This window comes from Salvelinus fontinalis, chromosome 11 (genome assembly GCF_029448725.1).
Source record: "Salvelinus fontinalis isolate EN_2023a chromosome 11, ASM2944872v1, whole genome shotgun sequence".
Taxonomy (NCBI): Eukaryota; Metazoa; Chordata; class Actinopteri; order Salmoniformes; family Salmonidae; genus Salvelinus; species Salvelinus fontinalis.
The window spans coordinates 13,304,954-13,331,085 of NC_074675.1; the positions used below are offsets into that span (position 1 = coordinate 13,304,954).

A 26,132-nucleotide genomic window follows, 5' to 3' on the forward strand; every position below is an offset into this window, starting at 1 on the left:
CCTGACAAGCCCCCAGAAACCAAGCCACCTCCCCGGAGATTTTAATTGCTTTAAGCCAATAAGAAAACAAAGACAAGGAAGGGGATGGCTTATGAGCTTAACTCACAAATAACACATCAACACCGCCAAAACTAACGCTCCGGTCCACACTGTTTTCCTGGTGGATAATCCCAAAGACAATCTCCATTGGTTTTCCCTAACTGAGGAGATGGGGAGCAAAGTATAGGGGAGTCACAGTGAAGGCGAGGTGACTGAGCAGTATTGAAGCACAGAGAGAGAAGTCCCCAGCCGACCAGCTCGCCATTCCTCAACAGTAATCACGATTCCCAGCTAGAGCAAAGTCGATATTGGAAAATAATATAGAAATAAATCAATAAAAAAAAGGGAGGGCAGGCGATAAATAAAGTGCGGGGCCCTCCCTTGTCATTTCCCACAGCTCATCCCAGCTGGGTATTTCATGAGTTTATGGCACATAACTCCTCTGCTGTGGGCCGGTCTGATGAATCGGCTACAACCCAGGGACTAGAAGGCAGAATGGATTATCTATCTTCCAGAGTCCGGTCTAGACGGGCCCGGCATCGCTGGAGCCAAGGAGATCCGTCATACCAGACGATGCTCCGGCAAATCATTCAGGATTGTTCCCACTCGCCCTTCCTTCATATTTCTGTTAGCCCAGGCCAAGGTAGCGCGAGGCTCCAACTCTCTGTCCATCGCTCATGGGGCCTGAGACGGCCTTAGACGAGGCCGATACAGATTGAGACGGGCCAGCTCGCTCCCCTCTTATTCTGGGTTCCTTCCTGAGGTCAGACGCTCACGTCTCGGAGGTTCTGGCTCACGTCTCAACTGTGGCCCACCCACTGGGCTTGATCTCAATTCAGATATAGGCTACACACATCCCTGCGAGGTTCTGCTGATTCCAGCCAAGTTAAATCCTGAGCATGGCAGAAGTTAGTTCAGCCCAGTCTGTGGGTATGTGTTAGAGTTGATAACATCTGGACAGGTGGGTACAAGAGGTAAAGTAACTCTGATTGCCATTTCATTTCCAAGAGGGAGATGAGACTTGCTCTGGGGCATTTGCTTGTGTTCCTTGGCACAAAGCAATTGCAGATTAACCTCCAATATCATTAATGCGTCACGCAACTTTGCTGCAGGCTCCGATTGTATTACTGTTGTCATGTAAATTCTCAATTGCTGTGTTACTGAATAGGACGAGGAACAATATCTGCCTGGATGATTTCTAAGGCTGAGATGAAGTTCCACATCTGTCATAGCAGCCAAACATCTATGTCTGTTCCAGTTGCATAGTTTACATTCCAAAGACTTCCTGTGGCAGGGAGGGCTAGCGCACAAACTGTAGCTAAACAACAGCCTATGATATCCTATGACTCTTAACCATAATGCCATGGATAAGAGTAAATCTGACTTTCTCCAACTGTATTTCATTGGGGATGCTCTCCAATCTCTCCTTGCCTTGATGCAGTCCTCTTCTGATTCGCATGGTGCTGCATGAGCTGGAATGTATTGGACAGATTTGTTTAAAGGCCTCCATCTATCGGTTCGGCCTCATTAGTGGCGGGGAGCAGTGCACTGTGGGCCACGGCACTCTGCAACTACTTGACACACATCACATCCCTGCCTGGTCGCTGAAGCCCGTTTACTCCTCACCAACACTGCCACAGTTTCTGCCCTACTTTCTGCTCCCTGGCAAAGAGAAAGAGGCAGAGAGAGAGACGCGAGTACAATTATTCCAAGATTGTATCACTTTCACACACATGCACGCACAAACACACACACACAAACACTCTTCTCATCGTTGCTAAACACCTCTGTGCATGCGAGTGTCAGGACGCAGTAAAGAAGCGACGGTGTGAGGCCAGGAGTCGTATTCTTCAGCGAGGCACTTAAATACAGAGAGGCATTCACACAGGAAGGGAAAGGAAGAGAATGTTCCATCTCAGAGTGTTTAATGCTGTCTCTGTGCCTCACTGCAGCAGAAAGCCTTGTATGGCCTAAATAGATAGGGCACATTCATTGTTTACCAGTCTGGTGTGTGTAGAAGAGACAGCGGCCATATTGCATGTGACATTTCATTAGAGATATAGGAATCAGTGCCCATAAACAGCGAATGTAATTCTAGGCCTACGATATCAGTAAATACGGCTCTAGTATCACCTTGCCTTACAGAATGACACCCTTGGTCAGTATAACAGTCGCTCATATTAATACAATGCCATTACTCCAGAGCAAAAGAAAGCGGGGCATAATAACACAGGCCTGGAGTATCGTATTGTGTCAGCTTCAATGTGTGCGATAAACAGAAGAGTGTTGTGTTATATGGTCAGTGAATGTCTAACCTGATGACCCTCTAATACAACAAAGGCCCCTCTATGATGTCTATGATATGGCTCCCTCCTTCCTATCGAGCCAGGCGCAGGGCTATAGAATGGGTAATGGTCATCTGATAGCTCCTGCGATTTGTTTACGTTATGAACGGGTCGCCAACCTCTCCACACAGAAGGATCCAATTAAACTTTGTGACCTAGATAAGTCAGTGGGTTTAAAATGTGGACGCTGCCCCACCGTGGTTCAGAACACGCCGTTCATCTCACATGGAAACCCAAACTGTTACGGCTGTCGTCTTCCTCGGACGAGGAGAGGAGAGAAGGATCGGTGGACCAATACGCAGCGAGGTATGTTGACATAATGAATTTATTGAAAAGACGAAGACTGACACAAACTATACTTGACTTATACAAAATAACAAACAAACAACGTAGACAGACCTGATCATGGAACTTACATAAAACACGCAGAACTCACGAACAGGCACCGACTACAATAAACGAACCGAACAACCAAAACAGTCCCGTGTGGTGCACAGACATGGAAAACACAGGAGACAATCACCCACAAACAAACAGTGAGAACAACCTACCTTAATATGACTCTCAATCAGAGGAAATGCCAAACACCTGCCTCTAATTGAGAGCCATACCAGGCAACCCTTTAACCCAACATAGAAACACAACACATAGAAACACACACACACACACACACACACACACACACACACAGCTTATGATAGAAAATAGAGTGATCTCCAAACCAGGCAAGTGGAAGCAGACAGAATCGAGACTCAAACACCCATCATTAGGAATTCCTTAGTATCACAGCAGCTTCATCAGATTCACTAAGAAAGTTGTTTACATTGAAAACTCAACTCAATCTAGTTTAGAATTCCGTTTTATTTGGAGATCAAATAGGATTCTGAGTGAGAGATATCATTCTGGTCGATGTAGGTCAGTGAACAGTGGGCCAGATACATACAGGTATGTCTACTCTGAAGTCCACTACGTGGCCCTCTCCGGTTGTCCTTCACACACACAGACCCCCTAGCTCACAAGGCTCTCTCTCCTCATTGTCCTCTACACCACAGAGTCTGTCATGAACCTAGGTTGCTATGACAAGGAGCAGCCTCTTCCATTCATGAGGAGACAGGTGACGGAGGTGAGACCTGAGTGGGCTTCAAGAGGATCTCCATAAGTAAACGCTGTCAATATAAAAGGTACAGTGAATAAAGAGGACCTCTATCAGTTACCACAGTCTATATAGAGGAACAGTGAATAAAGAGGACCTCTATCAGTTACCACAGTCTATATAGAGGAACAGTGAATAAAGAGGACCTCTATCAGTTACCACAGTCTATATAGAGGACCAGTGAATAAAGAGGACCTCTATCAGTTACCACAGTCTATATAGAGGAACAGTGAATAAAGAGGACCTCTATCAGTTACCACAGTCTATATAGAGGAACAGTGAATAAAGAGGACCTCTATCAGTTACCACAGTCTATATAGAGGAACAGTGAATAAAGAGGACCTCTATCAGTTACCACAGTCTATATAGAGGAACAGTGAATAAAGAGGACATTATCAGTTACCACAGTCTATATAGAGGAACATTGAATAAAGAGGACATTATCAGTTACCACAGTCTATATAGAGGAACAGTGAATAAAGAGGACCTCTATCAGTTACCACAGTCTATATAGAGGAACAGTGAATAAAGAGGACCTCTATCAGTTACCACAGTCTATATAGAGGAATAGTGAATAAAGAGGACCTCTATCAGTTACCACAGTCTATATAGAGGAACAGTGAATAAAGAGGACCTCTATCAGTTACCACAGTCTATATAGAGGAATAGTGAATAAAGAGGACCTCTATCAGTTACCACAGTCTATATAGAGGAACATTGAATAAAGAGGACATTATCAGTTAACACAGTCTATATAGAGGAACAGTGAATAAAGAGGACCTCTATCAGTTACCACAGTCTATATAGAGGAACAGTGAATAAAGAGGACCTCTATCAGTTACCACAGTCTATATAGAGGAACAGTGAATAAAGAGGACCTCTATCAGTTACCACAGTCTATATAGAGGAACAGTGAATAAAGAGGACCTCTATCAGTTACCACAGTCTATATAGAGGAACAGTGAATAAAGAGGACCTCTATCAGTTACCACAGTCTATATAGAGGAATAGTGAATAAAGAGGACCTCTATCAGTTACCACAGTCTATATAGAGGAACAGTGAATAAAGAGGACATTATCAGTTAACACAGTCTATATAGAGGAACAGTGAATAAAGAGGACCTCTATCAGTTAACACAGTCTATATAGAGGACCAGTGAATAAAGAGGACCTCTATCAGTTACCACAGTCTATATAGAGGAACAGTGAATAAAGAGGACCTCTATCAGTTAACACAGTCTATATAGAGGAACAGTGAATAAAGAGGACATTATCAGTTAACATACTGTCTATATAGAGGAACAGTGAATAAAGAGGACATTATCAGTTAACACAGTCTATATAGAGGAACACTGAATAAAGAGGACATTATCAGTTAACACAGTCTATATAGAGGAACACTGAATAAAGAGGGCATTATCAGTTAACACAGTCTATATAGAGGAACACTGAATAAAGAGGACGTTATCAGTTAACACAGCCCTGTGTCAACTGCATCACTCACTCACATCTCCCAAGGCTGTCACCAAAAACAACAACACACTGTCCTATTTACAGTACCTTGAGTCTAATAAGAGACAGCAATTTGCACGAGTGCATCACACACAAAAAGGATTCCTAGTGTGTTCCTAGTGTAGACCATTCTGGGACTATGCGCTGCGAATTAAAACACATATGTTTTTGTTGGGGTTTTAACACTGAATGGCAACTTGGTGTTATTTAGCTAACCAATTAGAGGAGTGTAATATTGTTAGTAGTGCAGTGCACTCTGGGATAGCTGTCCCTGCCAAGGTTTGCTCATCACAGAAAAGCACAATAGTCATCCCTCCACATGTGGTCTCTGTGTGCAGAGAGGATGACAACAATCAGAGAGGACTGGCAAAGAAAAAGAGAGGGTGGAGAGAGAGAGGGAGAGAGAGAGAAGGGAAAGTGAAAGAGAGAGAGAGAGAAAAATAAAAGAGAGGAGAGGAAGCTTAGCAATGTGGCCTTTTCCCACGGCTCATCAGAATAACTGTGGATCCTTTCAAGTTAGAACAATGGAGGCCCATCACTCATGGTAATGTATGCAGGAGCCAGCCCAGCGTAGCAGCGTCAGGCTCAGGAGGCTTAGGACCCCAGTGTTTCTCCTCTATTGGATCACATGCTGCTAATAGAGACTACATGCCCGTATTCATTAGGGCACACCGTAGCAAAACGGTTTGCAACGGAAAACACAAACAAGCGTTTCTCATTGGAAAAGTGACGGTAGTCCCTCGTGCCAAATCTAGGCCACTGTCATACAAAGCATTGAGAAGTCCAATTAAACAGAGCGCTACGGCACTTTGAGACACTACACTGACAAAGCCATCACTACCAGGGCTATTGCTCAGGCCAAGGTGCTCTGCCAAGACTGGGAAATAAATACAGACATGCAGCGGGGTCCAAAGTGAAAGCAGCAATCTGGACTAGATATAGCCGCATAGAACGATGTAGCGTAAACCCAGATAAGATAAACATAGATAAGAATAAATAAAAGCCTTGTGTACATTCAGTCCCCTGAGAAAAGCACACCGCGTTATAGCGCCACACCGTTCGCTAGCAACCAACAGGACTGCAAAACCCAAAACTTATCTCAGCAAGCAGTGCTGTTCGAACAAAGACTCCTCAAACAAAGAAGAAGGGGAAATGATCGTTTCCTCACTAAATAATGGAGTGTGGGTTTGTCATTAAGTACATGACTGCAGAGAGTGAGAAGTCATTTGCAGCAGTTCCATGTGTGTCTAATGCAGGGTCTGGGTATGAATAGAGAGATAGCAGTAATTACAGTCCTGGCTGTGGAACGGACTCTCATCAACAGTACTGGCCTTTCTCTTCTGTTCAGAACGACCAGGGGAGGGAGGCATTCCATAGTTATGAGAGAACAGTGGGCTTTAACTCAGAGAAAGTGAGAGAGCGAAAGAGAGAAAGAAGGAGAGAAATCGGAAAAGAGAAAGAGAGAGGGTAAAGGGAAGAGAGAGATGCCAGAAAGAGAGTAAAGGTGGGTGGGTGGGAGGGTTATTATAGAGAGCGAGAAAGAGAGTGAGGGAGGAGAGTAAACAGTGAATGGAGGTGGAGATGCAGGAGGGAGTGATTGGGCGATTTTAATTGTAAGAAAACAAGGCGATACTTAGTTGCCGTCCTTCTGAGAGATGTATGGAGACAGGAGAGAAAGGTCACACTCCCTTAACCTCTGTCTAATTACTGCATACCTTCTGTTGAACAACACTGAGCCTGAGCACAGCACAGCCACCTCTAAAGGGAATAAGAATAGACAACGTCAACACCTGCTGACTGTAACAGACATGAGCTATATGGCCTCTTCCTTATTGTCTTCCTCTTTCTCATCCTCGTCCTCCTTCATCACAGTGTGCGAGGCTGCAATGCACAGAGCAGATCAGCCCACCGCCACTGCACCTACTACCCATTTTGACGCACACACACACACACACACACACACACACACACACACACACACAACCCGTTATCTCTGGCTGCAAACGCTTGCCGTACAATCTCTCCATCCACAAAGTTAAACTTTTATAATTCAATAGAAAATCTGTCGGCTTTTCACAATGATCTTTTCAAAGGCCCAGAGTGCAGAAGGATTTTCATAATAGCAGAGAGCCAAGTCTGGCTTTTCAGTCTCAATGACTATTTCAAGCTCCAGTGCAACCTGCCAGACATTTTAAAGGTGTTTGATTCCTTTAAGCTACTTTGTGGCTGACTTCAAGACATGAAATACCTTTATTTACAGCATAGAAACTGAATCACATGTAATCAAAGCTAGATTAATTTCTGTTGGGTTTCCACAGTAATCCATCTTTAGAAAAAGTCCAGTTCAGAGCTTTAGCTATCAGAGTATCCAGAATCTGAGGGAAAGGACAAAACAGGAGCATAACAGAAACAAGCAGACATGGGCATTGGCAGAGACAACAGCAAGCTTGCCTGCCATTCTGCAGCTGTACCAGGGTGACAACTTTCCTTTGACTAATCACATGGGATGTTCAGCAGCTCACTGTGTTTGCTTTGACGACCACTATCCACAGAGATCAGACGCACAGGAGGACGCTGGGACGTGTGAGCCCAAGCCACAAACACACGCAAAGAATGTAAACAGTGCCAGAGACAAAAGAGAACGCTGCCTCCAAGAGAGGTATTCAGCCAGGCTCTTGGCAGCAGAGGAGAATAGAAGTTGGAATAACAACACGTTTCTTTATTAGCATTCCAAAACGACAGTATTAAAGTCCTCAGGGTTCTATCCAAACAGACAATATTAAAGCCCTCAGGGTTCTATCCAAACAGACAATATTAAAGCCCTCAGGGTTCTATCCAAACCGACAGTATTAAAGTCCTCAGGGTTCTATCCAAACAGACAATATTAAAGCCCTCAGGGTTCTATCCAAACAGACAGTATTAAAGCCCTCAGGGTTCTATCCAAACAGACAGTATTAAAGCCCTCAGGGTTCTATCCAAACAGACAGTATTAAAGTCCTCAGGGTTCTATCCAAACAGACAGTATTAAAGCCCTCAGGGTTCTATCCAAACAGACAGTATTAAAGTCCTCAGGGTTCTATCCAAACCGACAGTATTAAAGTCCTCAGGGTTCTATCCAAACAGACAGTATTACAGTCCTCAGGGTTCTATGCAAACGGACAGTATTAAAGCCCTCAGGGTTCTATCCAAACAGACAATATTAAAGCCCTCAGGGTTCTATCCAAACAGACAGTATTAAAGTCCTCAGGGTTCTATCCAAACAGACAGTATTAAAGTCCTCAGGGTTCTATCCAAACGGACAGTATTAAAGCCCTCAGGGTTCTATCCAAACAGACAGTATTAAAGCCCTTTAGGGTTCTATCCAAACTAACAGTATTAAAGCCCTCAGGGTTCTATCCAAACCGACAGTATTAAAGCCCTCAGGGTTCTATCCAAACAGACAATATTAAAGCCCTCAGGGTTCTATCCAAACCGACAGTATTAAAGTCCTCAGGGTTCTATCCAAACAGACAGTATTAAAGTCCCCAGGGTTCTATCCAAACAGACAGTATTACAGTCCTCAGGGTTCTATCCAAACAGACAATATTAAAGCCCTCAGGGTTCTATCCAAACGGACAATATTAAAGACCTCAGGGTTCTATCCAAACAGACAATATTAAAGCGCTCAGGTTTCTATCCAAACAGACAGTATTAAAGTCCTCAGGTTTCTATCCAAACAGACAGTATTAAAGTCCTCAGGGTTCTATCCAAACAGACAGTATTAAAGCCCTCAGGGTTCTATCCAAACAGACAGTATTAAAGCCCTCAGGGTTCTATCCAAACAGACAGAATTAAAGTCCTCAGGGTTCTATGCAAACGGACAGTATTAAAGCCCCCAGGGTTCTATCCAAACAGACAGAATTAAAGTCCTCAGGGTTCTATCCAAACAGACAGTATTAAAGTCCTCAGGGTTCTATCCAAACAGACAGTATTAAAGTCCTCAGGGTTCTATCCAAACAGACAATATTAAAGCCCTCAGGGTTCTATCCAAACCGACAGTAATAAAGCCCTCAGGGTTCTATCCAAACCGACAGTATTAAAGTCCTCAGGGTTCTATCCAAACAGACAGTATTAACGCCAGCAGCATACCACCCTGCATACCACTGCTGGCTTGCTTCTGAAGCTAAGCAGGGTTGGTCCTGGTCAGTCCCTGGATGGGAGACCAGATGCTGCTGGAAGTGGTGTTGGAGGGCCAGTAGGAGGCACTCTTTCCTCTGGTCTAAAAAATATCCCAATGCCCCAGGGCAGTGATTGGGGACACTGTCCTGTATAGGGTGCCGTCTTTCGGATGGGACGTTAAACGGGTGTCCTGACTCTCTGAGGTCATTAAAGATCCCATGGCACTTATCGTAAGAGTAGGGGTGTTAACCCCGGTGTCCTGGCTAAATTCCCAACCTGGCCCTCAAACCATCATGGTCACCTAATAATCCCCAGTTGACAATTGGCTCATTCATCCCCCTCCTCTCCCCTGTAACTATTCCCCAGGTCGTTGCTGCAAATGAGAATGTGTTCTCAGTCAACTTACCTGGTAAAATAACGGTAAAATAAAAATCAATAAAATAAAATTAAAGTCCTCAGGGTTCTATCCAAACAGACAATATTAAAGTCCTCAGGGTTCTATCCAAACCGACAGTATTAAAGTCCTCAGGGTTCTATCCAAACAGACAGTATTAAAGCCCTCAGGGTTCTATCCAAACCGACAGTATTAAAGTCCTCAGGGTTCTATCCAAACAGACAGTATTAAAGTCCTCAGGGTTCTATCCAAACAGACAGTATTAAAGTCCTCAGGGTTCTATCCAAACAGACAGTATTAAAGTCCTCAGGGTTCTATCCAAACAGACAGTATTAAAGTCCTCAGGGTTCTATCCAAACAGACAGTATTAAAGTCCTCAGGGTTCTATCCAAACAGACAGTATTAAAGACCTCAGGGTTCTATCCAAACAGACAGTATTAAAGCCCTCAGGGTTCTATCCAAACAGACAGTATTAAAGCCCTCAGGGTTCTATCCAAACCGACAGTATTAAAGCCCTCAGGGTTCTATCCAAACAGACAGTATTAAAGCCCTCAGGGTTCTATCCAAACAGACAGTATTAAAGTCCTCAGGGTTCTATCCAAACAGACAGTATTAAAGTCCTCAGGGTTCTATCCAAACAGACAGTATTAAAGTCCTCAGGGTTCTATCCAAACAGACAGTATTAAAGTCCTCAGGGTTCTATCCAAACAGACAGTATTAAAGTCCTCAGGGTTCTATCCAAACAGACAGTATTAAAGTCCTCAGGGTTCTATCCAAACAGACAGTATTAAAGACCTCAGGGTTCTATCCAAACAGACAGTATTAAAGCCCTCAGGGTTCTATCCAAACAGACAGTATTAAAGCCCTCAGGGTTCTATCCAAACAGACAGTATTAAAGCCCTCAGGGTTCTATCCAAACCGACAGTATTAAAGCCCTCAGGGTTCTATCCAAACAGACAGTATTAAAGCCCTCAGGGTTCTATCCAAACAGACAGTATTAAAGTCCTCAGGGTTCTATCCAAACAGACAGTATTAAAGCCCTCAGGGTTCTATCCAAACAGACAGTATTAAAGCCCTCAGGGTTCTATCCAAACTAACAGTATTAAAGCCCTCAGGGTTCTATCCAAACAGACAATATTAAAGTCCTCAGGGTTCTATCCAAACAGACAGTATTAAAGTCCTCAGGGTTCTATCCAAACCGACAGTATTAAAGCCCTCAGGGTTCTATCCAAACAGACAGTATTAAAGTCCTCAGGGTTCTATCCAAAGGGAGGATGTTTCTTAGAGGCACCTGATATAGCAGCCGGACGTTGGAAAGGGCCTAGGCCCCATCTCTCTCTCTCATCTCTCGATGGAGGATTAGGACTGGCCTGTGTCTCAGTCAGTGCCACAGGCTTTATTTCAGGAGCTCTCTCTCCCACTGACTCTTAGAAAGCATGAATAATGTCTGTGTCTATGGGTGCAGGATGGCAGCGAGTCCCCCCTCCTCCCTGTCCACCTTCCCTTCTGGACTGATTTAAGACACCATTACCTGCTGCCTCTTCTCAGAAAATGGGATGAAATATGAAAAGGGGAGAAAGAGAGAGAGAGAGAGAGAGAGCGAAAGAGAGAGGGAAAGAGGAAGGGAGAGAGAGAGAGAGAGAGGGAGGGAGAGAAAGAAGCAAAGTTGCAAGAAGCTCTTTTCCAAGGAGTTGAAACGACTGGGCTTAACTATGGGCTGTGGTGAGGTCTTAGGATGACCTCTCTTTGCGGGGAGAAAACGGAAAGGAGAGATGAGACATGTAAAGATCGAGAGAGGAGGGGACAGAGAAAGCTAGAGAGATACTGTACTACTAGCAAGTTTAAATTGAATTGAGTTGTAGGGCTAGACGTAACTATCCTTCGCATGAGCCTTGTGGGATCTATACTGGGCAGCAGTAAATCAATGTTCCCCTGCATCTTCATAGAACAGATCTGCCTCTACCTGAAAAAAGCAACTCTGTCTGTTCCGCACTCTCTTTGAGTTTGCCAGCTTGCTCGATCTATGAAGCACACACACTGTTCCTCACTCTCTTGATGTTTCCCTTCTCGCACTCTCTGAAACACACACACACACACACACACACACACACACACACACACACACACACACACACACACACACACACACACACACACACACACACACACACACACACACACACACACACACACACACACACACACACACACACACACACACACAGAGAGAGAGGTGAAGGTAAGCTTCTGTTTGCTGTAGCAGCCAGTGGCCAGTCCATCCTAGTTCTCAGATACACAGCAGCTCCCCAGCCTCTCTGAATACTGGGGCTTCAACAGTTCACTTCAATATTGATTGTTCCCTTTCCCAGTGATTCAGCATGAACCGGTGCAGGCTGTGGGGTTTGCAGAATATTCTCTACAGTCTCTTTCGCTCTGTTTTATAAGTAAGTTTCTCTCTCTCTCAACCCCCAATGCTTTTCTCCAAGATTCCAAAGGCCTGTGTTTTCAGTATGCATGTTTTGTCACTGCATTTTACACTATACTGTATAAATGTTCGGTTGCCAACCATTCAGAGCATCTGCAGATGGTTAAAGAGATGCTGTCACACCCTGGCCTCTGTTATATTGCTTTTCTTTATTAGTTTAGTTAGGTCAGGGTGTGACATGGGGGATGTTTGTGTGTTTTGTCTAGTTTAGGGTGTTTGTATTGTATAGGGGGTTTTGTTGAGTGTATGCGGTTGGGTTTAGTATAGTTGTCTAGGCAAGTCTATGGTTGCCTGAATGGTTCTCAATCAGAGACAGCTGTCATTCATTGTCTCTGATTGGGAGCCATATTTTAGGCAGCCATAGACAGTAGGCTTCCATGGGTAATTGTCTATGTTGAACGTTAGTAGCTTGTGTGTGCACTTTCGTTTATAGCTTCACGGTCGTTTATTGTTTTGTTAGTTTTGTAAGTGTTTTTCGTTTTCGTGTTACGTCTTCGTCTAATAAAAGGAAGATGTATTTCTCTCACGCTGCGCCTTGGTCCACTCATTCACCACAAGACGACCGTGACAGATGCAGTGTAAAATCCTTCATCTCTTTATGATTCATGATTCCTCGACAGCGCTGGGTTGTACGCGAGCTACACTCCTACTCTATAATCACATTGACAGAGTGCCAACACTGTTCCTGTAGGCAACTTTGATTGGCATCAATAGCGAGCCAGCGCTTTGCTAGCCCCCGAAGAAACCATGCATTTACGGCAGGCAAATCCCCGCCTCGGCCCGACACTTTGATTTGTGTAGAAAAGATGAGAATCTCCTTATCCATGGGAGGGAAGGAGGGATGGAGGGAGGGAGGGAAGGAGGGAGGGAACCTTCATCATCCCTAGATGACAAACATCACACGGGGACATATTTATGGCTAAGGTACTGTTAGTGTGCTGCCTCACGTCTCCACACTCGACCAGACTCTGTATCAACATCAGCGCATGCAGAACACAACACATTGGGGCTTTCAATGCATAGCGGGTATAAGTAGATGTGTTTAGGATTTCTAAAGAGGTATGCTTTACATTTCAGAGGCTTCTGCTTGTATGGCTGCACATATGAAATACAGCCCTTATGAAATGTTGCTCCCAATAGTGAAAACAACTGGTCCAGTCTAGACCTGTTCAGGTTCTGCTTAAAAGGACGTTTAGATACACTTCAGCGTTTCCCCTACGCGCTTAGAAAAAAGGTGCTATCTACAACCAAAAAGGGTTCTTCGGCTGTCCCCATAGGAGAACCCTTTGAAGAACCTGGAACCAAAAAGAGTTCTACCTGGAACCAAAAAGGGTTCTCCTATTGGGACAGTCGCAGAACCCTTTTGGAACCCTTTAAAAAAAAAACATTAAAAACCAGCCTAGCTAATCTACAGGAAACACTGCTAGCTCCAGTCTGGTGGTTCTGAAATATCTTTATGGTGGAATCCATGTCCTTGATCAAGGATACCTTCACAGCCCTGCAGTCAGATGCTCAGCAGGTGGAATTGATACTGCCAGGCACACCCACACACCAGTCGGCCTTCACACTCACTGGAGAGAAACTACTGCAGCTCATCCACTGGCTGGCTGGTATGCCTGGCTGGTAAAGCTGAGCGATTAGTGCATTTTGAGATCAATTCGGCTTTGGTACGATGACAAAAAAAGAAATCACGACTTTTGATTTCATTTATTTCTTTTTTTAAATGAAATGCACTATGCATTATGTTGGTTGAAGGCTGTAACAACACAGAATAAAACAATACAAGTCTCATGATGGTAGTGACTGTTCATTTCTTCTTATCACTTATTAACCATAATTTATTCACATTACTTTACTTTAATAAAATATATGATTACTTTATTATTTCATTCCAAGTCATCATCTCATCTCTATGGGGCTGCTGCCTATGCTGTCTGACAAAATAACTATTTTAGTAGTTCTTCAAAGTAAATAAGGCATACTTTTATGACTGCTGAATACCAACTATCAATCACTTAGATCATGTATTTTCAGGCTCCCAAAGCAACTGGTTTCTAGCCCTCTCGATCGCAAATTCTCTCTTCTCTCAGTCTCCGTGTCTGCTCCGCACTGACTGGACAAGTTTAAGCGGGCTCGCAATGGATTATGGTAATTGTAGTTAATTACCACGTTTTCTGTGCTAAACTATGTAGAATATTGGCCTATTGGAAACTACAACTCCCTACTACATCGCACAGTTCAGGCTTCATCTGATTTATGTCTACAGAAACTGCATTGAGATCACAGAAAAAAAACGAATGAAATGGAATTCAAATAATTAAACCGATGTCGGTCAATAACTTGTTTAAAAACCAAAAATAACAAAAATGTTGGTTTATCGCTCAGCACTACTGTCTGGGTCGGCTTTGGATCTACACTTCAAGAGACTTCTGATTGGATAATGATATACACTGAGTGTACAAAACATTATGAGCACCTGCTCTTGCCATGACACAGCCTGACCAGGTGAAAGCTATTATCCCTTATTGATGTCCCTTGTTAAATCCACTTCAATCAGTGTAGATGAAGGGGAGGAGACAGGTTAAAGAAGGATTTTTAAGCCTTGAGACAACTGAGACACAGATTGTGTATGTGTGCTATTCAGAGGGTGAATGGGCAAGACAAAATATTTAAGTGTCTTTGAACAGGTTATGGTAGTAGGTGCCAGGCGCACCGGCATGAGTGTGTCAGAAACTGCAACGCTGCTGGATTTGTCACGCTCAACAGTTTCCAATGTGTCTCAAGAATGGTCCATCACCCAAAGGACATCCAGCCAACTTGACACAACTATGGGAAACATTGGAGTCAACAATGGCCAGCATCCCTGTGGAACACTTTCGACACTTTTAGAGTCCATGCCCCGACGAATTGAGGCTGTTCTGAGGGCAAAAAAAAAGGATACAACTCAATATTAGGAAGATGTTCCTAATTTTTTGTACACTCAGTGTATGTCAATTATACTCTGTCTTTCAAACATCATCAGAGTCTGATCCCATATTCACTACTTAGAGAGAGTTTTAAAATATCCCCTTCAACTGTGAAACAGAGATGGCTTGCGGTTTCAGTTGTGGTTTGGATATACATGGTTTGCTTTGAATGTAGTATAAATGTTTGTCTGGATGTGATTGTGAGCGCTCATATCTGATATAAGAGTTATTGCTTAAAGTGTGTCCATTTGATTTATTAGGATCCCCTATTAGCCAATGGGGACAGCTAGTCTTACTGGGGTCTGATATGTAACGAAAAAGACATTACAGACAAAAGACTTTACAATTTACATATGTTTAAAAACATGAACATGTAGCATGCATGTGTGTGTGTGTGTGTGCATCATTGTAATCATAAATGAGTAAATAGTATTTGAGTGTGACATTCTATGGCATTAAAATACAATACATCCAAATTTCCACAATGTACATCTTGAGATTGTAATACCAGGGATTAATGTGAGCATATACAGCATATGTTGGACCCTCTGGAAAACATACTTCCTGAATATAATACACCATGCCGTATCATTTCAATCATTCACTTATAGATCTACGTGTATCTAAACCTACACATCTGACAGAAGCCCAGAGATTCAAAATAAATAACTTCAGCTGAAATCCAATAAGCTATAGGCGAACCAGGGATGACCCTAATATAATATATCACACAAGTACAGATAAGTGGTTTCATGATAGCACTGGTAACAACACATTCTGGTTTGTTCTCTGTGGAGCTTTAAAAAGCCCATTTCCTTTAGCATCTGAGTGGATTCAAAATAAAATGTAAAAACATCTCATAGAGACACTTCACAGAGTGTGGTTATGTCAAATAGAGTATGATAATGACATCCGGTGTCTCTGCTTAGCTTCCTTGGTAACGGACGCTGGTCAGCCACTATATATGGAGAACAGATAGATTGAATCTGGCTTGCAGCAGTATCTGTGTCAAATGCCAAATATCTAGTACCAGTAAATACTGTAGGTACAGATGCATTTTATTCAAATCAAATGCTATTCGTCAGATGCTTCATAAATAACAGTTAAAGACTAACAGTGAGAGAAAGAAGAGAGAGAAAGAAAATAGAGAAATAATAGAAAAGTTATTTATCATCTAGGTCTGTCTGGATGAAGTACCTGCTTAGGTTAGGTTATATGTTATGTCCCTTGGCAGTCAGAGAGATACTTTCAAACTGCTACTAACGGCAGTGTCTTGCAGAGTAACAGAGAAGTATTTTGCTCTTTTACTACAGGCTACTTCACTATAGTCTCCAATGCTGTGACACAGACGACATGATAATACTGTCTTTTAACGCAGACATCTCAAAGCTGATTTCTACCATCTCTGGTGAAACATCTAACACAGACCCAACTTTTGTGTTCACAAGATACACAACAGAAAAACTCCCCATAATATCATGGACACCAGTCCCCGGTGAAGAGAACGTGGTGGAGCTCCTCCATACAGTTCATGGAACCCCCTCGAGTGGAGGTTGATGGAGAGAGTTGGCCAGCTCGATAGGATGAATAAGACAGACAGGTCTGCTGTGCTGTGGGAGTGTCTGGTCTGATGTATCACTACCTAGCTGTCCCCAGAGGTCAGGCTGGGAGTCAGTGTAAAAACAGCATACAGTAGCAGGATGTCTCCACCTCTATCCAGCCTCGCTGCTTCACAGGTACGCTGACAACCTAAGGGGTTTGTGAGTGAGCGCACACAGGGCACGTTAGGACGCATGACTGAAGAGAAACAGCAGAAGAATAGTCCCAGAGGCAGGTAGTGTGTGTGTGTGTGTGTGTGTGTGTGTGTGTGTGTGTGTGTCTGTGCGTGTGTGTGTGTGTGTACCCTAGACATCAAATCAAACTTTATTTGTCACATACGCCGAATACAACAAGTGTAGACTTTACCGTGAAATGCTTACTTACAAGCCCTTAACCAACAGTGCAGTTCAAGAAGAGTTAAGAAAATATTTACCAAGTAGGCTAAAATAAAAAGTAATAATAAAAAGTAACACAATAAGAACAAAGAGGCTATATTCAGGGGACTCCGGTACCGAGTCAGTGTGCAGGGGTACAGGCTAGTTGAGGTAATCTGTACATGTAGGTGGGGGTGAAGTGACTATGCATAGATAATAAACAGCAAGTAGCAGCAGTGTACAAAACAAATGGAGGGGGGGTAAATGTAAATTGTCCAGTGTTTTTTTTAAAATTGTTCAGCAGTCTTATTGCTTGGGGGTAGAAGCTGTTGAGGAGCATTTTGGTCCTAGACTTGGCACTCCGGTACTGCTTGCTGTGCGGTAGCAAGGAAAACAGTCTATAACTTGGGTGACTGGAGTCTCTGACAATTCTATGAGCCTTCCTCTGACACTGACTATTGTATAAGTCCTGGATGGCAGGAAGCTTGGCCCCAGTGATGTACTGGGCTGTACGCACTACCCTCTGTATCGCCTTACGGACAGATGACGAGCAGTTGCCATACCAGATGGTGATGCAACCGGTCAGAACGCTCTCGATGGTGCAGCTGTAGAACCTTTTGAGGATCTAGGGACCCATGCCAAATCTTTTCAGTCTCCTGAGGGGGAAAAGGTTTTGTGGTGCCCTCTTCACGACTGTCTTGGTATGTTTGGACCATGATAGTTTGTTGGTGATGTGGACACCACGTAACTTGAAACTCTCGACAGCGCTCCACTACACCCCGTCGATGTTAATGGGGGCCTGTTAGTATTAGTACTTGGTAGCATTGCCTTTAAATTGTTTAACTTGGGTCAAACATTTTGGGTAGCCTTCCACAAACTTCCCACAATAAGTTGGGTGAATTTTGGCCCATTCCTCCTGACAGAGCTGGTGTAACTGAGTCAGGTTTGTAGGGTTCCTTGCTCGCACATGCTTTTTCAGTTCTGCTTACAAAGTTTCTATAGGATTGAGGTCAGGTCTTTGTGATGGCCACTCCAATACCTTGACTTTGTTGTCCTTAAGCCACTTTGACACAACTTTGGAAGTATGCTTGGGGTCATTGTCTATTTGGAAGACCCATTCGTGACCAAGCTTTAACTTCCTGACTGATGTCTTGAGATGTTGCTTCAATATATCCACATAATGCCATCTATTTTGTGAAGTGCACCAGTCCCTCCTGCAGCAAAGCACCCCTACAACATGATGCTGCCACCCCCGTGCTTCACGGTTGGGATGGTGTACTTCGGCTTGCAAGCCTCCCCCTTTTTCCTCCAAACATAACGATGGTCATTATGGCCAAACAGTTCTGTTTTTGTTTCATCAGACCAGAAAAGTACAATCTTTGTCCCCATGTGCAGTTGCAAACTGTAGTCTGGCATTTTTTATGGCGGTTTTGGAGTGGTGGCTTCTTCTTTGCTGAGCGGCCTTTCAGGTTATGTCAATATAGGACTCGTTTTACTGTGGATATAGATACTTTTGTACCGGTTTCCTCCAGCATCTTCACAAGGTCCTTTGCTGTTGTTCTGGGATTGATGTGTACTTTTCGCACCAAAGTACATTCATCTCTAGGAGACAGAACGCGTCTCCTTCCTGAGCGGTATGACAGTTGCGTGGTCCCATGGTGTTTACACTTGCGTACTATCGTTTGTACAGATGAACGTGGTACCTTCAGGCGTTTGGAAATTGCTCCCAAGGATGAACCAGACTTGTGGAGGTCTATAATTTGTTTTCTGAGATTTTGGCTGGTTTCTTTTGATTTTCCCATGATGTCAAGCAAAGAGGCACTGAGTTTGAAGGTAGGCCTTGAAATACATGCACAGGTACACCACCAATTGACTCAAATTATGTCAATTAGCCTATCAGAAGCCTCTAAAGCCATGACATAATTTTCTGGAATTTTCCAAGCTGTTTAAAGGCTCAGTCAACTTAGTGTATGTTAACTTCTGACCCACAGGAATTGTGATACAGTGAATTATAAGTGAAATAATCTGTCTGTAAACAATTGTTGGAAAAATTACTTGTGTCATGCACAAAGTAGATGTCCCAACCGACTTGCCAAAAATATAGTTTGTTAACAAGACATTTGTGGAGTGGTTTAAAAATGAGTTTTAATGACTCCAACCTAAGTGTATGTAAACTTCCGACTTCAACTGTATCCAAAGTGATTATACCAGTAATTCTGACCAACTGTGCAACATATGAGTGCTTAACAGACAGGCTGAGCTGCAACACAATTCAACGTCCTAGAGCTCAGACAGGCTGTGCTTTCCTGTCTGTGTATGTTGTTACTAGTGAGGGAAAAATGTACCCCCCTGTGTGGGGTGCGCATGCTGGAGAGGGTGTTGCTGAGTCAGGCCCTCCTCCCTATCCTCCTCTCTCCTTCAGATAGCATGCTCTTGACTGGTTGGCGCGCTCGAGGAGAAAAAGACAGAGTGGTTTTAAAATGAAGCCAGCAAAGTTTATAGATGCCTTCTCTTTGCTCGGAGGGTAGTCATGGACATGGTTGCCTGTTGCTGTGCAGAGTACCAACGCTCCAGGAGTCCACAGAGTCTAGAGCCCATGCCACTCAGACTTAACTCATTTTTCTAGCCAGGGTGCCTAGTGGGCCATGGATGAGGACCACTAACGCCTCGAGCTGACCTGGAAATGGCTCCTCGTACCTGCGCCACCACCTCTCTGGGAGGCCAAGTCTGCATCTTGGGCACTCAGCCAGTCTCACTAGTCTCAGAACCAAATCTCATGTTCAAGCTGGCCTGGCCAGCTACTCAATGTTTCGTCTGTCACGAGAAACTGGTGTCTCACTATGGTGCCATACAGTCCCACTTCCGTACCCACGCTCTGACTAAGACTGGCTGAGAAGCAGAGCCTGGCTGTGAGGGAAAGCAGACTGGTTTGCAGAACCATAGCTTAGCCTCTGGAAAACAGAGCAGGAGTTGATGGGTTTAGTGACAAACACACAATCACCTTTACATAAGAGTACACCGCTAGTGTCAGTCCACTGACTGAGGCTATACCAGAATACAGAGCAGGAGTTGATGGGTTTAGTGACAAACACACAATCACCTTTACATAAGAGTACACCGCTAGTGTCAGTCCACTGACTGAGGCTATACCAGAATACAGAGCAGGAGTTGATGGGTTTAGTGACAAACACACAATCACCTTTACATAGGAGTACACCGCTAGTGTCAGTCCACTGACTGAGGCTATACCAGAAAACAGAGCTGGTTCTGCTGCCTGCCAGTCATACCTCTTTTGTGTCCTTCGCATGGTGAAGATTCATTAGACCGCAGTTGTCTGAGTCTATCCATTCAATTTCAGGGTGTAACTGTCCTATGTTGGGTCCTATCTTGGGTAATGTCCCAATCAGCTGTGGTTGAGATATTCTAAATACATCCTGAGCACAGAGTTGATTGCTGCTGGCAATCTCATCTAACCCTCTCCTAGAGGACCAATGAAGACCTCCGATTCTCACATTTAGTTGCAGTGTGTGTGTGTGTGTGTGTGTGTGTGTGTATGTGTGTATGTGTGTGTGTGTGTGTGTGGAACAATGTGTCTGGAAAACTTCCACATTATTTCCAGGATTATCTGCTTCGATAACCGAGACACCAGACCAGCTTGTTGGCAGAGAGACACGTTAGCTGTAATCAGGTCAGTGTGGGACAAGTGAGTGGACCGCCTTCCCCTGTTTTACAACCCTGGGCCCAACGTTACTGTTGATGAGCAGCTTATGCCATTTAGGGGCCGCTGCCCCTTCAGGCAGTACCTACTGTTTAAACCTGCAAAATATGGAATCAAGATCTGGGCTGCCTGTGATGCTGCTTCATCATATGCGTGGAATATGCAAGTGCATACAGGGAAGCCAGATGGAGAAGCCCCTGAGAAGAACCAAGGGGTGTGGGTTGTCCTGGACGTGACACAGGGACTCCGTGGCCACAACGTCACTTTTTTTTACTTCGCTCAAGCTGGGACAGGAGCTCCTCAAGAGGAAGCTGACGATGGTTGGAACAGTACGAAAAACAAGCCAGAGCTCCCACCTCAGCTGTTGAATACACGGAACAGGCATATCCATTCCTCGAGGTTCGTGTTCACAGCCGACATGTCCCTAGTGTCTTACGTGCCAAAGAAAGGCAAAAATGTGGTACTCATGAGTACGCTGCATAGGAATGGAAGAATCTGTGGCCAGGAACATCAAAAACAAGAAATCGTAATGGATGACAATGCCACAAAAGGAAGGGTGGACAATTTAGACAAGCTGGTGACTGGCTACAGCTGCAAAAGAAGAACCCTACGCTGGCCACTTGTGATATTCTTCAACAACTTGGACATCTCGGCATATAGCGCATTTGTCAACTGGATGGTGTTGAACCCAGATTGGAACAGAGGGAAGCTCCAGAGGAGACGGTTCATTCTCGAGGAGCTGTGCAAGACATTGGTAAGACCTCAAATCCAGAGGAGGCAACATATCCCAAGGACCCCAGCTTCTGCAGCCATCGTGAGGAGGAGGATGGTGCCCCATCCGCCCGACCCAAAAAACGAACAACTCCAATACCGGAAGTAAGTGTGAGTGATGATGTTGTGTGTGTGTGCCTGACTCTCCTACCTTGGCCTGCTGTAACTACACTACCGTTCAAAGGTTTGGGGTCACGGAGAAATGTCCTTGTTTTTTGAAGAAAAGCACAAAGTAACACCAAATTGATCACAACTACAGTGTAGACATTGTTAATGTTGTAAATGACTATTGTAGCTGGAAACAGCAGATGTTTTTATGGAATATCTACATAGGCATACAGAGACCCATTATCAACAACCATCACTCCTGTGTTCCAATGGCACATTGTGTTAGCTAATCCTTTTGCATTTATGTTAGCAAAGCTGAAAACTGTTGTGCTGATTAAAGCAGCAATAAAACTGGTCTTCTTTAGACTAGTTGAGTATCTGGAGCATCAGCATTTGTGGGTTTGATTACAGGCTCAAAATGGCCAGAAACATAGAACTTTCTTCTGCAACTTGTTAGTCTATTCTTGTTCTGAGAAGTGAAGGCTATTCCATGCGAGAAATTGCCAAGAAACTGAAGATCTCGTACAACACTGTGTACTACTCCCTTCACAGAACAGCGCAAACTGGCTCCAACCAGAATAGCCAGAGTCCATCAGACCCGCGAACATTGGGTGAATAACAAAAACATGAACACCACACAAGGGTTAAAGTTGAGCGCTCCAGCACGGCCAATCACATAACTGCAAAACAGAGATGCAGGGCTGTAAACCCATTAAACTGGGATCTAGAACTATTTAATGGCATCAAAGACCACAATGAAGGAGGAAGGAATGTGTCAAGCAATAGTCTGAGGGGGAGGATGTGTTCGAGTTATGACCTTATTGAAGCATCACACCGTTCAACATGAGATCTATTATTTAAAACACCCTGAGCAACCATTGGAGGTTAACCAAGCGTGTAAACTTGTCAGCGATACTGCCCTTCCACTGGAAGAAGAGGAAGAGTGACACTTTGGCTTCCTTGAGCTATCTAGGACAGGCAAGCCATTGGTTTATTGTGCTAAAATAGGACTAGGAGAAATGTATCTTTGCTTATAACCCTGTCATGGCTGAGAATGATGAGCACTTTGGCTACGTTCAGCGGTGTCCCCAGTTCTCTTGATAAGAGGACTGGCATGTGGCATCAAAACATTCAAGGTCACTATCCGACTTGTGCCACTGTGCTGTATATATTACTGTGTAATCTATTCTGAATGGGCAAGACAGTAGCAGTCGGGATAAACTGTCTACCCTGCCAATCTGCATGGGGAATCTCCATATCATGTCATATCAGACCTGACACGCACCGTCTCTTTGGCATACCAAAGCTCTTTGGACTGGAAAGATACAAAGAGCATCTAAATGGAACAGATCTGAGCCATTTGAATCATCTTCACTGAAAGATACCAAAAGCTTCTAAATGGAACAGATCTGAGCCATCTGAATCATCTTCACTGAAAGATACCAAGAGCTTCTAAATGGAACAGATTTGAGCCATCTGAATCATCTTCACTGAAAGATACAAAGAGCTTCTAAATGGAACAGATCTGAGCCATCTGAATCATCTTCACTGAAAGATACAAAAGCAATTGAATCAAACTCATTAGTATGTGATAATTTAAAAAGGAGCATATTACTGTCCAATCAAAGTATGTCCACATCTGTAATTAAAAGATAAAAACTTTGGCACAAGCAAGACCTGCTTGATAAACAACTATATCAAGAGAGAGTAATTCAAGTGATCCAAACAAAGCCATGACAAAACTTCCACAGCTTGAGAAATCCGATGGGGACGTGTCTAACAGAGGAAGTGTGAAAATTAGGTTCATATATCTTTCATTTGAGTAAATCCCCTGGGTATGACGTGGAACGGCCTCCCAATCACACAAAGCACACAGCCAAAGACATTGATCCAAAGCTCCTTACAGGGTTTTGCTTATTTTTTTACCCCAAAGAGGATAGATGACAGATCTCTCACCCAGCCTGAAATGCAAAACATGCCATGTTATTATCTCAGAGGAGATGAAAGAAATCTGTAGGGAAGGGCATAGGATAGTCACTATGTACAATGGAAATATAGGTTTTCCTGCAAGTGTTATAAATCTATAGGCTCTCTATCATAACTACTGTGTGTGTTTAAAGCTGCCCACAATCAGAAAGTAGGCCTATATTCAGTAAAACCCCATAGCCTATGCAGTTGAAAGGTTCATAGCAGCATGTTATTTATATAGAGCTGTCTACTGCTCACATTCATGGAGCTAAAGAAGACACTTTGAACCAACAGCGTCTTGCAGCTGAAACACTTTGTGTTGCTTTGAGCTTATTTTGTTTCTTTTTTGATCCATGTATGTTCATTTCATTTGATCCCTTAGGTTCTCGGGTGGGGTGGGATGGGGTGGGAGGTGAAACTTCATTTTGTATGTCTTCATGTTTGTTGAAAAGTATTATTAAATAAAAAAACATTTGATCACAAACAACGGTTCATAGCTGTCACCTTCACTACAACCATAATGAGTCCAGTTTCCCCCACAAAGGAACTCCCATAGGCTATATTCTCCATGCATACTGAGCATGTATGTTTTCTATAAGAGTCCCTTCCAGAAGACTGTTGACCTTAAGGTGCCCAAAACAATACAAGTCTAATCAATGAATGTTATTGTTCAATAGCCTTGTCTCCTGATATGGTTTACAAATAATACATGGACGAGTAGTCTACACATTGTAACTCCAAACAAACCATCTAGAGTTGAACAATAAGGGATACATATTTCATGTCACTATGTTTCCAAACCTTGAAGCCTTCTTCTGACTTCAGGCGCGAGCCTGCATGGGCACATGGGCATCTAATGTAACCCAATCAGCACGTGAAGCAATTACTCCCGGAAGGCATAACTGAATACTGTATCCATAAAAATTACAAAAATTTGCCCATGGCATGGGTGACTTATTTCTCAAACTTCAGTACCTTTTTTCGCTAAATTAATTCAAGAAATGTGATACTTATGTAGTAGAATATGTCCCTGAAAATAAATTATAACATTTAAATGTGCCAACATCAGAACTCACATTACTAAATCATTAAGCAAAATGCCACACCCACACGCCTGACAATAACATTCCAGAGTAACATTCCACCCTGTCTGACAGCCGGGCCAACGACATAAATTCCAAAACATGACTCAATGCAGAAAATGTTCAAACCATTAAAAATGTACAGCATATTTTACAAGATCATCGATAGCTGCCGACGGCCTCCGGGATATGCAAACTGAATCCGATTACACCTCCTCAAACATAACACACCCCCATTCCAGTCATGACACCAATTCTGCTACTTAGCAACATGAACTGTATAATAGAGAAATTCAAGGAGCTGTGCTACAAAATAACCATCATTTGAATGTAACTTTGTTGCACGTCCGCCCTTTGAACAAAATAGATCAGGAAGCAAAAAGAAAAGTTTGCGCTCCCTAGCCGCGTCTTCTTTCAACTTAAAAGATTCATTATTTGAATATTTTTGGGGGGAACAATAGAAATACGTGTCAAAGCATTTTTTGTATCAACAGCTGACAAAAGAGTGCATAACAGAGTCGCGCAAACAGTTCACTCACCTTGTTTGACACACTTAAGGCGGACAGGGTCTTTGCTGTGTCTGACCACTGCATGGACGTCCCTGATGGTTAGTCCGGCCACTGGCGTTTCATTGACCTCAAGGAGTAGTTCATCTTGGGACAGTCTGCCGCTCTGGCAGGCCACATTGCCTTGCCTAACCTCCCCAAGATAAGGGAACTGTCCATTCTCCGCGCCTCCCTTCAACTCGAACCCAAGCTCCCCTTCCTTATTCCTGCAAAGGACACTCTCATAGACTTTGTTGGTCCAGTGGTTTTTCTTCTTCAGGCTTTTGGACATGGCTGAATAGTGGCTATCCCTTGAGGGCACCCATGCAATAAATGATCGGTCCTGTCCGCGGGCGTCCCTGGTTTTAGCTTCCCAGATTGATGTTATGGTGAACAGTTTCAACAAACGCCAGTGGTAGTATCCATGTCAGCACAGGATACACAGCAGCTGTCTCAGCCTGCGTTGCTGTACTGAGCTCGCTATACACACAGTTGCAGCCAACTGACCCGGATGTGATGTCTGTAGGAGGAGAGAAGGCAAGGCTCCCGAATCCGAAGCATCCCGCAGAAAGGAAAAAATGAAGGAGAGAAATTAACGGTATTTTCCACTGGCATAGCCACACGCATCAGATCAGCCTGAACTGGGGAGAAGCAGAAAGCAGCTGCCTCGCCTCCATCTTTCACAGACACATTTTCCGAGTTCTTATAGACATGGATACTTTGTTGTCGAAATTCCACAGTTGTAGGATGCAGAGTTGCCTATAGTGAAGGTGGCATTTAAAAAATAAAAACAGATATTTTCTGTATGCCCATTGTTCTCGTGTTCGATTTTGAAACCTATTTTATGCTGCTACACTTACATATAGCCTACTTGTGTATTCACGATAATATCTACAACCAAAAATCACTGTAGGC

The 26,132-nt window shown here is 43.7% G+C and overlaps 1 protein-coding gene across 6 annotated transcripts in view; it reads right to left on the reverse strand.

Annotated features, from left to right (window-relative positions):
- LOC129865070 (membrane-associated guanylate kinase, WW and PDZ domain-containing protein 2-like) overlaps nucleotides 1-25,762 on the reverse strand; it is a 290,642-nt gene extending 264,880 nt beyond the window's left edge. For 4 of the 6 annotated variants that reach the window (XM_055937536.1, XM_055937535.1, XM_055937541.1 and 1 more), the window contains exon 1: nucleotides 25,212-25,761. In XM_055937536.1, the coding sequence (XP_055793511.1) occupies nucleotides 25,212-25,509 (298 nt within the window). In that variant the 5' untranslated portion in view covers nucleotides 25,510-25,761. Of the gene's footprint in view, nucleotides 1-25,211 lie in introns of all 6 variants that reach the window. The other 2 variants (XM_055937537.1, XM_055937540.1) reach the window with 2 other exon arrangements.
- Between the last annotated feature and the right edge of the window lie 370 nt (nucleotides 25,763-26,132).